This window comes from Sinocyclocheilus rhinocerous, unplaced genomic scaffold (genome assembly GCF_001515625.1).
Source record: "Sinocyclocheilus rhinocerous isolate Xijiao unplaced genomic scaffold, SAMN03320098_v1.1 scaffold736, whole genome shotgun sequence".
In the NCBI taxonomy this organism is placed as follows: domain Eukaryota; kingdom Metazoa; phylum Chordata; class Actinopteri; order Cypriniformes; family Cyprinidae; genus Sinocyclocheilus; species Sinocyclocheilus rhinocerous.
In genome coordinates this window covers 82,579-98,092 of record NW_015631744.1, presented here as the reverse complement: position 1 = coordinate 98,092, position 15,514 = coordinate 82,579, and the positions used below count along the sequence as shown (strand labels likewise).

At 33.9% G+C, this 15,514-nt stretch overlaps 1 protein-coding gene across 1 annotated transcript in view; it reads right to left on the bottom strand.

The window, feature by feature from the left end:
- LOC107741966 (A disintegrin and metalloproteinase with thrombospondin motifs 20-like) overlaps window positions 1-15,514 on the bottom strand; it is a 125,189-nt gene that overhangs the window by 68,903 nt on the left and 40,772 nt on the right. Inside the window, exons 10-11 of the mRNA XM_016554793.1 lie at window positions 9,146-9,292; window positions 1,592-1,733 (exon numbers count right to left, since the gene is read on the bottom strand). Of these exons, the coding sequence (XP_016410279.1) occupies window positions 1,592-1,733; window positions 9,146-9,292 (289 nt within the window). The remainder of the gene's footprint in view (window positions 1-1,591; window positions 1,734-9,145; window positions 9,293-15,514) is intronic.

The following is a 15,514-nucleotide window of genomic DNA, read 5'->3' as shown; positions in this document are numbered from 1 at the left end:
CCATTCACTGCCATTATAAAGCTTGGAAGAGCCAGGATATTTTTTAATATATTTAATTTAATATATAACTCCGAGTGTATTCGTCTGAAAGAAGAAAGTCATAGACACCTTGGATGGCTTGAGGGTGAGTAAATCATGGGGTAATTTTCATTTTTAAACGAATTATCCCATTAAGTTGCTTGTATGGACAATGGATTAAGATGGTTAGCTAAACAAGTCTTGAGACTGCAAGAACTCAGAGACCAGAAGAAGAGATGAACAATTGGAGAACTGAACAGGAGGTTAAAGAAACAGTTGGGTTCCCTAAAGCGATCTGGTATTCCCTCGTTAAATGACTAAACGGCCTCCCAAAACGATGATGGACCAATGTACAAAGGAACCTTGTTTTAGGATCTCTTGTTAACAGGGATGAGTCGTTAAAGGGGACATTGGATGCCCGTTTTAAACAAGTTGGTATGATTCTTTAGGGCCTTCATGAAATGTCTGCAATGTACTTTGGTTAAAATTCCTCAATGGTCGTGTAAAACAAAACCCTTTTACCGTTAGCCCTTTTTCATTGGTGCCGTGACCCGGATGGGAGTGAGCTTTAGGGGGGTGAGTGTAACGGAGGCCAGCGAGTAGGTGCTGTGCAGGTAAACCTCACTCCCCTGATAACCCCTGTAACCCCTCTCTCCCGGGTCCTCAAGCCCCCTTGTTAGTGCGTCCACCTCCCATGCCGGAGACCCACTCGGAACAAGAACGAGGTGTGGCGGTGAGGACCCGGGAGAGAGGGGTTACACTAACACATATTATATGCAAATGCAGCTGATGTCCCCTTTAAATGGGTCATGAACTGAGAAACCAAAATTCCCTTGATCTTTTGAAATATAAGACGTCATTGTACTATAAAAACATCCTGTAGATTTCAGAACTCAAAACTTTGTCTTTAGTCTAAAAACAGCTTATATTGAAGGCAGTCTGCCAAAACCACAGCTTGCGGAGGCGGTGCTTATTCACACTATTACATCATAGAGTACTATGATGTAATAGTGTGGATAAGCACCGCCTCCGCAGAAGAAGATCGACATCACTGCCTGTTTAGCCCCGCCCACTTCCTGATAAACTGGCACTAAATATCACTAAGAAAAGTAGGAGAAGCCACTGAATATAACCAATTTCATATATAATAAATGACTTGCGCCTCAGAGTGAGCATACAAAGCACAATAAATGCAGTCATTGCTTTCGGAGGTGGATGCCTGCTGTTTGGGAACGCAGTCGTGTAAGACTATTATACAGAAATACTTTGATGACAGACTTTGCTCGGGTATTTCAGAATAACCATACATCCCATGACGCAAATCACATGACTTTTTTGATGTGCTTGGAGGAATTTATTCGCCAAATGCATTTCCATCTCCCATTATTCGCATTAACCCTTTTTCGCACAAGACAAAAACCGCCTCAAGCGAGCGTTAAAAACTTTTTTGATATTTTTTTCAAAATTTGGTGTTTCCATCACTCGTTTCTCATGCGATACTTCAAAATGCGTATTAAAAGAGGGTGACGGAAACATAGCTAATGCGTGGTGGAAGTAGATTTAGATGTCGTACCATAAACGGACAGACTTGGGAGCCGGGGCCGAACATGAGTTCACACTGCCGGTTGGCGTTGTAGAGTTGACCCGGAAGCTGGCTGGGAAGGTTATACATCCTCCCCAAAGGCTCGTCCAGGAGACATTCACCATAACCAGTGCTAAAAAGAAAAAAAAACAGACAGATATCAACACATTCATCAAGGAGAACTCTAGCGATAGCTTCAGGTGGGTTTCTTCATCCTCAGAAGCCTGTAGGAAGTACTATTGTAAAGCATTTAGTGTTTTATGCATCAGCTCGCAATGGATAATTATGAATGCAGTCTTTCTGATTTCACCTGGCGTCTGAAGGTCAAGTGTAAGATGGAGGCAGCGGTGGGTGGTCTGCTTTGTTACCTGCGAGTAACTGATTGAATGGACCTCAGCCAACACAAAGGCTGCATTTCACCCTAGTATAGACGGTGCTCTTTAACAATGCTGGGTCTCCAAGAATCAACTCAAAGGTGCCAAAACCAACGTTTCAACAACGTCATGACATATACGTCCCACCACACCCTTCCTTTGAAACGCATAAAGGAGCTACAAAAGAGCAGGGTACCACATTGGAGCTCATTGAATTGTTGGGCTTAACGTCTCTGAATGGCTCTTTCAGCCAGAGAGAGAACAAAATAAACCTCCTTTCTCCATTCGCCAGCTCAGCTTTCTGCAAGGGAGAACGGAAATCGGGGCTCAGGATAGCCGTGTGATGTAATTACGTGAGTTGTTGATGTTGCTGGTTCAATTTGTCCTTGGCTTTGAGACTAAACACCTGCGTCAGCTGATATAGTCCTTTCATTACCTCGCTCACCCTTCACTCCCACTCCACACACCCTACAAGACACCTTTGTCTTTACGAGGGGGAAAACGGACACTACTCGAGGTGCATGCGTCCTTCTGCGGGACTCATTTATCCATCAGAGTAACGATGACAGCGCAGTACGCTCTCGTCTCTCCGCACCTCGCCATCAGCTCGTGAGAGTTTGAGTTATGAGTTCATCAAATCAGCAAGACTGAGGCTGACAGAAACCCTTCATGCCAGTGCAAAGCAAAGAGCGATAAGATTACAGTAAACTGAGACCGTTAGATCTCCAAGTATCTCACAGCTACGCTCAAGTGAGTGTGAGCATGTGAATTCAGGCTCTTTCGCATGATTAGAACCGCAAACACTGGACAATTTGCAGCCTAACACTGGAGTTAAAGAGACAGTTCATCCAAAACAGAAAGTTTGTGAACGCTGAAGAAGATATGTGACCCTGGAGCACAAAAGCAGTCATAAGCAGCACAGGTATATTTGTAGCATAAGCCAACAATACATTGTATAGGTCAAAATTATCCATTTTTCTTTTATGCCAAAAATCATTAGGATATTAAGTAAAGATCATGTTCCATGAAGATATTTTGTAAATTTCCTACTGTAAATATATCAAAACATAATTTTTGTTTAGTAATATGCATTGCTAAGAACTTCATTTGGACAACTTTAAGATGATTTTCTCAATATTTAGATTTTTTTTGCTCCCTCAGATTCCAGATTTACAAATAGTTGTATCTCAGCCAAATATTGTTCTATATAATATATTGTCCTAACAAACCATACATCAATGGAAAGCTTATTTATTCAGCTTTCAGATGATTCAAAAATCTCAATTTCACAAAAATTGACCCTTATGACTGGTTTTGTGGTCCAGGGTCACATATTTTGATGAATGTTCAATCCCCATTGGAACCCACTAATATATATATATATATATACATTTCGCAAAATATCTTTTCACAACAGAAAGAAAATCGTACCAGTTTGGAAAGACACGGGGGTGAAGTTCCACCTGAGATTTTAAATTATTTTTGTAATAATTTACCAACACATTTGCATGTTCATGGTAGTCTGATGTTGGTTAACGTGCAGCTAAACAAACTAAATATTTTGTTTTATTTGAATGTTTTTGTTTTATAATAAATGCATTCATTTTAATTTGACAGTTACTTATTTATTTCAAGTTTATTTTTTGGTATTTGACATAAAGCTGAAATAAAATAAAACATAACTATAACTTGATGAACATAAATATTGACTATAGATTGAAAACTTAAAGTTAAAAAATGTAAATGAAAGTTTGAAATCTTGCCTTAGCAGCAAACTGAAATAAATACATTTAGGTTGAAGTACTTAAACTGAAATAAAGTAAATTACAGATATCTAAAAATCTAAATGAATGAACGAATGAATGAATGACAAAGGCACATAACAAAATTACGAAAACCTAAACTAAATTTAAAAATTTAATGAGCAAAATTTAAAATGAAAACTTAAAATACAAAAATAAAAGCTACTTCAAAATATTCATAAATACTACACTAGCAAATTAAAATGAAAACTGAAAATATAAAAATAAAAGCTAATTCCAAATATTAATAAATACTGTACTAGTAAATTAAACTGAAAACTGAAAACATAAAAATAAAAGCTAATTCAAAACATTAATAAATACTCCAATAGCAAATTAAAATGAAAACTGAAAATATAAAAATAAAAGCTAGTTCAAAACATGAATAAACAGTACACTAGTATATAAATAAAACAAAAATAAATATTGACTATACACGAAAAAGTATATAAATAACATGCCTAAACCAACTAATAACCATCTCTAACCAGCTAGAAACCATTTCAAACTAGCTGGATTTTCTGGAATTTCCTGCAGACAAATGACAAACATTTTAAAACAGACTTTACGAGGGTGAATAAATCATGCCAGAATGATTATTTTTGCAGGAACTATTCCAATAAGACACTATTTATATACCCTAGTATTTATTGTGGTACTCCCAAGGAACTTACCATGATGCATGTCCAAAAACCTGATAATACCAAGGTACTTTCTAGAAAAAGTGCCGTCAGGTTTCTTTGAGTTCAGGTCCGGCTGCGCCTTTCTGGCACAGACATGAAGTCCACACCTGGAGATCATTTGGGCGGGTTGCTAAAGTGAGTTTATTAAGGAAAATGACTCAGACGTATTATTATTGAAGGTTTTTTGGACATGTATCATGGTAGCTCGGAGAAACAAGCAAATATCATGGTATATAAATACAGTAATCATTCAGTACCATGGCATTAGTACCATCTCCATGTTCAGATGACAGATTAAAGACGTCATTCTAGCCCACTTATGAATAATATACTTTTTTTTTTTTACCACAACTTCTATGGGACGTCCTGTAAAGCGTGTCTGAGCGAGCAACAGTATAACCAAAGGTCAACCGGCCTGATTTTCATTAGTGAAGTGAAGTTTTGGTGCAGCTCCAGAGGGATTTGATATATTGTGAGTATTGTGAGATGCTTCTCATTTCTCAAGACATTCAGCTGCTGCTTCTAAAAGCCTCAGTGAGCGTCTGACAGACTGAGCGTTAAAGGGGTCATAGGATGCCCATTTTCCACAAGTTGATATTATTCTTTAGGGTCTTAATGAAAAGTCTGTAACATAGTTTGGTTAAAATTTCTCAATGGTAGTGTAAAAACACCTTTTTTACCCTGTCAAAAACAGCTCTTTTCAGATCAAGCCGTTTTTGTAGCATTTCCCTTTAAATGTTAATGAGCTCTGCTGACTCCGCCCCTCTCTTCCGAGCCGCTCTCTGAGAGACTGTTTACTTTAGCCGCATTCATCGTGAAACTTGCTAATTAGCACATTATTAGGAAAGGCGATTTGCAAAGATTCATTACAAAACATTACACTCACTTCTTCTGTAGGTGAAGCTGGACCATGAATGATTCGCGCGAACATAAACGCATTTATGTAGATCAGGGGCGCATTCCCTTCAGAAACACTGTAATCCACTGCGTCTTCAGCGGCTCAGATGTCGGGAGTAAATGACGACTGCTGGACTGATGACAGTCACTCAGGGCGGGTCTAAGGTAAGACGCCAGTCCAGTCTGTGCTGAAACACTACTGTCAATCAAACTATAGTGGGAGGGGCCTGTCTGTGTGACGTCACACAGTTGCAGATGGCTGCAGATAAAAAAAAAACACTGGGTGGATTTTTATCATTATAGGGTGGTTGTGTACACACACTGCCAACACACATTTCAGTTCAAACAACTTGTAAAAGTGCATGTAGCATCCTATGACCCCTTTAATGCAAAGAGAAGCGTCTGAGATACAGAGCTAGCGGGTTTCTCCAATCGTCTGCGTGCGTTTGTGGACCCTGTAGGTCACGGAGTGGAAAAATGACAAGCTTTTCAGAAAATGGAATTAGTTTTTGTTTCCAAAATCGCAGATCTTCCAGTAACAAGCTGATTTTTCCAATGCAAAAAAATATAAAAATACTCCATCACAGTTTTGTATAGTATTGTACAGCCGAGTGAACTGGGTTAATAATCAAACACATTAACTTAAACTGCTTTGGGATTCTGAGAAGTCATTAATAGATTAAAAACTCACAGCCAGTAACAATAATGTGCAAATGAGTTGTTTTGATTAATCCGAGGGTCTTCCAGCCGGATCAAATGTGTGTGCATGCAGTGTTTTTTCTCTTTAATCTCCTCACAGGAGAGTGTTGAGTCTTGAAGAGCTCTTGAGGTTGAATGGACAGTCAAAACACAGATGCACTTGAGCGGTTCTGGACGACTTTCAACACTTTACATTGCTTTTCTCACCAATGAACGCTCTGTAGCAAATGCATATGCTTTCCTCTAATGCACCGTCTGTCTGTTTTTGATCAAACCTTTCAATGCGGAAAAGAAACAACACAAATGTCAGCATTTTCTCAAAGCAATGAGATTAAGAGCAGAGCAAACATAGTCTGCTGCTTTCCTCCTGAGAAAAAAACACCCAAATAATCTAGTGTTTCAGAGGAAATCTCAACAACATGTCACACATCTCAAAAATATCGAACTCCAATAAGTCTCCTGAGCTATGAAAAAGCAACATTTGTGCAATAAAATTGTCCTAGTATAGAAGAAATTACTGAAACTATCAGCCAAAAGCACTTGATATTAAAAAATGGTCCTAAAGTAAATATAAATGGTGTCCACAAACCATTTAACTTTTAAAAAAATACTTAAACAAATGATTGAAACTATCAACCAAAGCACTTGATATTAATAATAATAATAATAATAATTATTATTATTATAAAGCCAACATAAACAGTGATCACAAACCTTTTTACTTGTGCACTGTGTTGTATTGCTTAGTGAAACAGAATAAATAATTAGGAAAACATACAGAAGAAATTACAAAAAAATTATTACCGAAATTATCAACCAACGGCATATTACAAAAACTGCCCTACATTGGAAAAAAATTACATTTCAAAGTTGTTAATAAAATAAAGATCATTAGAGTATATTTTACAAGAAAATACTATTTTAGTTTTCTACTTTTAAATTAATGTTTCTGAACGAAAATTGTTTTTAAAACCAATTTTACTCAGAGTGAAGTCAGCATAAACAATGTTCATGAACCAACTCACTACTAGTTAAAATATCCCAATATGGAGATGTAAACAATAAGCAAAGTCAAAAACAAAAACAGACGCTTCTTTTTCTTTTAAATAACGCATCGATTAATAATTTAATCACATACAACCAGGAAAAGTTTTTTTTTTTTAAATAAATGTTGACTAAATAATATATCTTTCATATGTTTCATGATCTTCAGAAATCATTCTAATATTCTGATTTATTATTAGAATTATCAACAGATGTGCTGCCAAATATTTTTCTGGAAACTGCGATTCTTTTTTTCAGGATTCTTTGATGAATAAAAAGTTAAAGAGAACAGCATTTATTCAAAATATAAATCTTTTCTAACAATATAAATCTTTGCTATCACTTCTTAACAATTTAACACATCCTCGCTGAATAAAAGTTTTAATTTCTTTCAAAAAAAGAAAGATTAAAAATGTACTGACTCCAAATAAGAAACTCTTGTAAAAAACATTAAAAATCGTTCTGATCCCAAACTTTTGACCAGTAGTGTGTATATATATATACACACACACACACACACACACACACGCGTTTCATTAGTCTTTTCTTTGCATTCCTAAACCTTGTTGAGTTTCTTCTAGGCTGCATAAGCTGTCGATCCACGACCCTGACCCTGATCCGCAGGCCTTTGACTGCTGGAGCCACTGGAGCGCAGACGAGATCAAAGGGTCACGTCCCGAGAGAATCTAATTATAACTGACACTTCCTGTCTTACAGCGAAGCCCTTCAGCTGCGTCTCCTTCCGCTCCGGACCCCTCAATGAGCCGTCGCCCCGGGTTACGTCTGCCGAGGGGCCAAGAACGCCAGCGACTAAATGACTGTCCGGCTCCCAGAGAGAAAGCAGACAGACTCAGACCAGAGCGGGACAGGAAGAGCTCCTCTCAAAGGGGAAGTGCAATTTTGAGCTCTGAGGAGCGTGACCTGTTGAGGATTTGCTCAGAGCTCAATTTAACTTAAAAACCACTGCGCTGACATCTGATATTAGCACACTGACATACAAAACACCAACAGCCTGCTGGGAAAACCATGTCACAGCAGCTGCATTGACCAGATAATCCAGTTCCCTACCAAAGGTGCTCTACCAGCTTTAACCAGCTGACCAAGACCAATTGTTCAGTCACCTAAACTAACTATACTAATGGGATTTTCCTATACAGCCGAGTGAGAAATGTTTTAAAACTGACTTTAAATACTGTGAATACAAATCTGGAATGGGAATTTCATTCATATGTAGCAGGGATTCCCAAGGTTTTTCTTTTTCTTTTTCTTTTTCTTTTTTGTCAGCCGAACTCCTTAGATGTAGAATATTTACTTGAAGAACCCTCTGTGATTTTAGGTTAACATATTAATAATTTTAAATACATATTTTGTTGTAATACATATTATAATATACTAAAATATTTTATTTTGTTTTTATTTAGAAATGATTTAAGTATTAATTATTTATTAATGCATTTTTAAGATTTAATTAATTATTAGCCCAAGCCAAACCTAAACTCAGTGTTGTTACTGTAAACTAAAACCTTTACAAATCAATTTTGGTAATTGAAATATATCTAAATAAAATTAAAACATACATATTAGATAATAAAAATAAAATGTTGCCTTGGCAACTAACAAAAAGTTAAAGTACTAAAATTACTAAAACTATAAAAAAATAATTAAAGATATATATAAAAACTAATAAAAATGACACAAATAATTTACTAAAACTTAAATTAAAATGGAAATATAAAAATAATATTTATAATAAAATATTATTAGAATAAACTTTTTTTTTAACAAATACTAAAATAGCATGTAAATAATACTAAAACAACACTGTTTAACCCAACTAATAACCATCTCCAACCAACTATAAACCATGCAAAACCAGATTCCAACTTAAGCTGGATTTTCTTTAATTTCCTGCTGTTAAATAACAAACGTTTTCAAACAGACTTGTACTTTCATTAAAAATGTGTAATGGGACTTTAACTGGAATCTCATTCATATAAATGGATCCAGAGTAGATTGAACTGATGGCAGATGTAACTGAGCACCTACTCCAGGAAATCCGTGATGTATTTGCGGCTGCATTTGGACCAGGACCAGGGGCTGGTGTCGTAGTTGAGGGTCGGGGCCATGACGTGGTACTGATGCTTGATTCCCGCCTCGCGGCACTTCGGACTGTCGTCATGAGGCATGTTGAACCTGAAACACACACAGTTCAGCAGATGCTTCTCACAAACACTTCAGGACATTTGTGTTTCTGCACTTCCACATATGAGGATATGAGAAATATGAAAGTACTGCAATTGTATCATGGTAAAATGATGATCATAGCATGGTAACTGGATAAATAGCATCATTACCATATTCAAAAGCTATAATTATTTTAAGATACTTCAAAGAATGGCACATAGTAGGACCACGGTATTGTGTATGGAAGCTTATTTCCTCCGCGGAACAAAAAAATTAAAAAGGTATAATAATCGTGAATCGAATCGAATCGTGAAATCAAAATCGTGAATCGAATCGAATCGTGAGTTGAGTGAATCGTTACATCCCTACTTGCAAGTCTGAGAAAAGTCTGAATTGTGGGGGAAGAAAGTTGAATAACTTTTTTTATTATTATATGTAGATGATTATATGTATTATTCTGAGATGTAAACTCAGAATTCCGAGAAAATTCAAAATTGCTAGACGTAAACTTAGATTTCTGAAAAAAAGTAAAAATTGAGATGTAAACTCAGAATAAAAAAAAAAAAAGAATTTAAAATTACGAGATGTAAACTCAGAATTCCAAGAAAAAAATCAAAAAATTACGAGATGTAAATTCATAATTCCGAGAAAATAAAAAATTTCTAAATTGCAAGATGTAAACTTAGAATTCCAAGAAAAAAGTAAAAATTGCGAGATGTAAATTCAGAATTTTGAGGAAAAAAAAATCAGAATTGCGAGATGTAAACTCAGAATTCCGAGAAAAAAACTCAAAATTCTGAGATTTAAACTCAGAATTCCGAGAAAAAAACTCAAAATTATGAGATGTAAACTAAGAATTCCGAGAAAACTCAAAATTGCGAGACGTAAACTCAGATTTCTGAAAAAAGTAAAAATTGAGATGTAAACTCAGAATTCCCAAAAAAAAAGAATTTAAAATTACGAGACGTAAACTCAGAATTCCAAGAAAACAACTCAAAATTGCGAGATGTACATTCAGAATTCCGAGAAAAAAGTCAGAACTACGAGATGTAAACTCAGAATTCTGAAAAAAAGTAAAAAATTGAGATGTAAACTCAGAAAAAAAAAAAAAAAAGATTTTAAAATTACGAGATGTAAACTCAGAATTCCAAGAAAAAAATAAAAAAATTACGAGATGTGAATTCATAATTCCGAGAAAATAAAAATATCTAAATTGCACGATGTAAACTTAGAATTCCGAGAAAAAAGTAAAAATTGCGAGATGTAAATTCAGGATTTTGAGAAAAAAAAATCAGAATTGCAAGATGTAAACACAGAATTCTGAGAAAAAACTCAAAATTATGCGATGTAAATTCAGAATTCCGAGAAAAGAAAAAAAGTCGTAATTTTGTAATTACGAAATTACAAAATTTTTCCTTTGAATTGTGTTATATATTGTGTATAAAAAGTCAAAAAGTCACTATTACATTTTTTATATTTTTTACCATAATTTTGTGTCAATGCTGTAATATGTGCGACTGTCAACAGGACATGAAACCTCTTTTTATTACAGACAGGAAGAGTCCAGCAATAAAATCTTAAAATAAAAGCTGCACTGAGGCAAATCTGATGTCAGAGTCCAGAAACAGCTGTGAAATCAGACACACGACAGCTACAGCACGACGAGGAACGCAGCTGTGTTGATGCACATCCTTCAGACTCCATCTGAGAGGCTTCATCCGCACGTTAAAACACTTTTCACATGTTACATTCGTGAAATACTTTTGCTGTACGAATCGGTTTCATTTCAAGAACATCTGTGCCGCTCATTTAAAGAGCTTGAGCAAAAAATGAATCTTCTCTCATCATTTATTCACACTTAAATCATTCAAACCCCATTTCTTCAGTGGACAATGTTCACACTGCTTTTATTACACTTTTATAGAAATGTTTTGTCATTTTTTAGACCTGGTCCATATCCAGTTTTGTTGCATGGAAAGAGCAGGTTTGGAACAACATGATGACAAATTGATGACAAAAGATTCATTTTTAGGTGAACTATTCCTTAGAAAAGTCTTGTCTTGCTCTATGGAGTCAAACAGCTCATCAATGTCGAGTTTTGGACAGAGAAAGTGAGATGCCAGATGTTCTACATTGCATCAAAATACAAGGATTTTCGGCTATGAAACAAATGAAAAATGAAATGTTACAGCCTACTGGAGTCATGTATCAGCGTTAAAGACTCGTGAATCGTTCTTAATGGATCTGAATAACCTCTGACTGATTTAAACACTGACAAAATGATGCTCTTCCTCAGTATTTTTGTCTTGAGTTCCAGTACAAATATCTAAATACTCTTAAATCAAGACACATTGTTACTTGTAAGTTACTTGAGATATTAAGTCTTGTTTTCTGAAAAATATATCAAAATGAAGTGAGTTTATGCTAGAACTAGAAAAAAAAATCTGCCAATGGTGCCAGAAAAATTAAATTAATTCAAAGGGAAAACAAGCTTATTTTTCTGACCCCATTGGCAGATATTTGTTCTTGTTTTAAGCAAAAACTCACTTAATTTTGATGCATTTTTCAGAAAAGAATCTATATCTTGTAATTTTGCTACTCAAGTAAATGTATCTTTATTTATGAATGTTTACATATTTGTGCTGGAAAACAAGACAACAATACTACAAAAAAATGTTCATTCTTAGTATTTTTTGTCTTGCTTTAATGTCTAAAATCAACATGAATTTACTTAAGAAACAAAATTACTTACAATATTAAATATTTTTTTCCTGAAAAAAAAAAAATGCATCAAAATTTAGTAATTTTACATTTAAAACAAGAAAATCTGCCAATGGGCTCAGAAAACAACTTTAACTTAATTTAAAGTGTATGTTTCTTTGAATAATTTTGCTTCTAAAGTAAATATATTTTCATTTAAAAAAATAAGATATTTTACTAAAAAGCAAGACAAAATACTGGGTACACTGTGAAAATGATTTTCTTACTGAGCCTTGTTTTTTAGTTTTCCAGTCCAAGTATCTAAACATACTTAAATTAAGATTCATATTAAGATTAATTTACCTGAGAAGTAAAATGACATAAAATATTAAGTCTTGTTTCCTGAAAAACAAAAATGCATCAAAACTAAGTTAAGATTGTTCATTCTTAGTATTTTTTGTCTTGCTTTAATGTCTTAAATCACCATGAATTTACTTAAGAAGCAAAATTACTTACAATATTAAATATTTTTCTCCTGAAAAAAAAAAATCATCAAAATTTTGTAATTTTACATTTAAAACAAGAAAATCTGCCAATGGGCTCAGTTTTGTCATTTTTTAGACCTGGTCCATATCCAGTTTTGTTGCATGGAAAGAGCAGGTTTGGAACAACATGATGACAAATTGATGACAAAAGATTCATTTTTAGGTGAACTATTCCTTAGAAAAGTCTTGTCTTGCTCTATGGAGTCAAACAGCTCATCAATGTCGAGTTTTGGACAGAGAAAGTGAGATGCCAGATGTTCTACATTGCATCAAAATACAAGGATTTTCGGCTATGAAACAAATGAAAAATGAAATGTTACAGCCTACTGGAGTCATGTATCAGCGTTAAAGACTCGTGAATCGTTCTTAATGGATCTGAATAACCTCTGACTGATTTAAACACTGACAAAATGATGCTCTTCCTCAGTATTTTTGTCTTGAGTTCCAGTACAAATATCTAAATACTCTTAAATCAAGACACATTGTTACTTGTAAGTTACTTGAGATATTAAGTCTTGTTTTCTGAAAAATATATCAAAATGAAGTGAGTTTATGCTAGAACTAGAAAAAAAAATCTGCCAATGGTGCCAGAAAAATTAAATTAATTCAAAGGGAAAACAAGCTTATTTTTCTGACCCCATTGGCAGATATTTGTTCTTGTTTTAAGCAAAAACTCACTTAATTTTGATGCATTTTTCAGAAAAGAATCTATATCTTGTAATTTTGCTACTCAAGTAAATGTATCTTTATTTATGAATGTTTACATATTTGTGCTGGAAAACAAGACAACAATACTACAAAAAAATGTTCATTCTTAGTATTTTTTGTCTTGCTTTAATGTCTAAAATCAACATGAATTTACTTAAGAAACAAAATTACTTACAATATTAAATATTTTTTTCCTGAAAAAAAAAAAATGCATCAAAATTTAGTAATTTTACATTTAAAACAAGAAAATCTGCCAATGGGCTCAGAAAACAACTTTAACTTAATTTAAAGTGTATGTTTCTTTGAATAATTTTGCTTCTAAAGTAAATATATTTTCATTAAAAAAAATTGATATTTTACTAAAAAGCAAGACAAAATACTGGGTACACTGTGAAAATGATTTTCTTACTGAGCCTTGTTTTTTAGTTTTCCAGTCCAAGTATCTAAACATACTTAAATTAAGATTCATATTAAGATTAATTTACCTGAGAAGTAAAATGACATAAAATATTAAGTCTTGTTTCCTGAAAAACAAAAATGCATCAAAACTAAGTTAAGATTTTGGGGTCAGAAAAATAAACTTAATCCAAAGAGAAAACAAGTTTATTTTCTGATACCATTTTTCTTAAAGCATGACCTTATGATAATTTTTCTTAATCATTTATCTTAATATGTAATTTTGATTCCCAAGTACATGCATTTTGATTTAAGAATGTTTAGATACACTACCAGTCAAAAGTTTTTTTATGTTTTTTAAAGAAGTCTCTTCTGCTCACTAACCCTGCATTTGTTTGACCCAAAATACAGCAAAAGCAGTAAAATTGCGAAATATTTTTATTATTTAAAATAACTATTTTCTATGTGAATATCTGTTAAACTGTAATTTATTTCTGTGATCAAAGCTGAATTTTCAGCATCATTACTCCAGTCTTTCAGCTTTAATAAAGACTTTTATAATGCTACAAATGATTTTTATTTCAGATAAATGCTGGTAAAACTCAACTGTTTAACTCTAGGGGAGTTGGAAAATTAGCCTATTTTCAAAAAATAGTGGAGTGTTCCTTTAAACCTTGACAAACACATTTCTTCTGTAATAGGCTCTAGTTTTTATCAACTTCGTCTGTCGTCAAAAATCAAACCTTTCCTAAATCATAAAACTCTAGAGATGGCTGTTCATGCTTTTATTACCTAAAATTGGGCAGTACAGACATTTATAATGATTTCAAACGATTTCTATTTCAAACAAATACTGTTCTTCTGAACTTTCTATTCATCAAAGAAACCTGAAAAAAATATACTCAGCTGTTTTTAACATAATAATAATAATAAAAATGTTTTTGAGCATCAAATCAGCATATTAGAATGATTTCTGAAGATCATGTGACACTGAAGACTGGAGTAATGATGCTGAAAATTCAGCTTTGATCACAGAAATAAATTACATATTCAAATATATTCAAATATAAAGCAGTTATTTCATTTAAAACAAGAAAATCTGCCAATGGGCTCAGAAAACAACTTTAACTTAATTTAAAGTGTATGTTTCTTTGAATAATTTTGCTTCTAAAGTAAATATATTTTCATTAAAAAAAATTGATATTTTACTAAAAAGCAAGACAAAATACTGGGTACACTGTGAAAATGATTTTCTTACTGAGCCTTGTTTTTTAGTTTTCCAGTCCAAATATCTAAACATACTTAAATTAAGATTCATATTAAGATTAATTTACCTGAGAAGTAAAATGACATAAAATATAAAGTCTTGTTTCCTGAAAAACAAAAATGCATCAAAACTAAGTTAAGACTTAAATAGTAAAAATATTTCACAATATTACTGCTTTTGCTGTATTTTGGATCAAATAAATGCAGGCTTGGTGAGCAGAAGAGACTTCTTTAAAAAACATTAAAAATCTTACTGTTCAAAAACTTGACTGGTAGTGTATATACCAAAAAAAATAAGCATAAACTCACTTAATTCTATCTGAATTCTATCTGATGTTATTTTGCATTCAACACATCTTGATTTATGACACTTGATGTTTGTCCTGGAAAACGAGACAAAGACACTGAGAAAGAACATTATCTGGCGGACAGACTGTAAATGTAACTTTATTTTGCTGTGATTAGGCTTTGCTTTCGGAAATCTGAATCTGAGCGGCGGTTTGTCCTCGTCGTCCCACTGCGGCGCAGAAATTCCCTCCGGATGAGAGGCGGCCGAATATCGTCTCGGTTACGTATGGTAACCCTCGTTCCCTGAAGGAGGGAACGGAGACGTCAC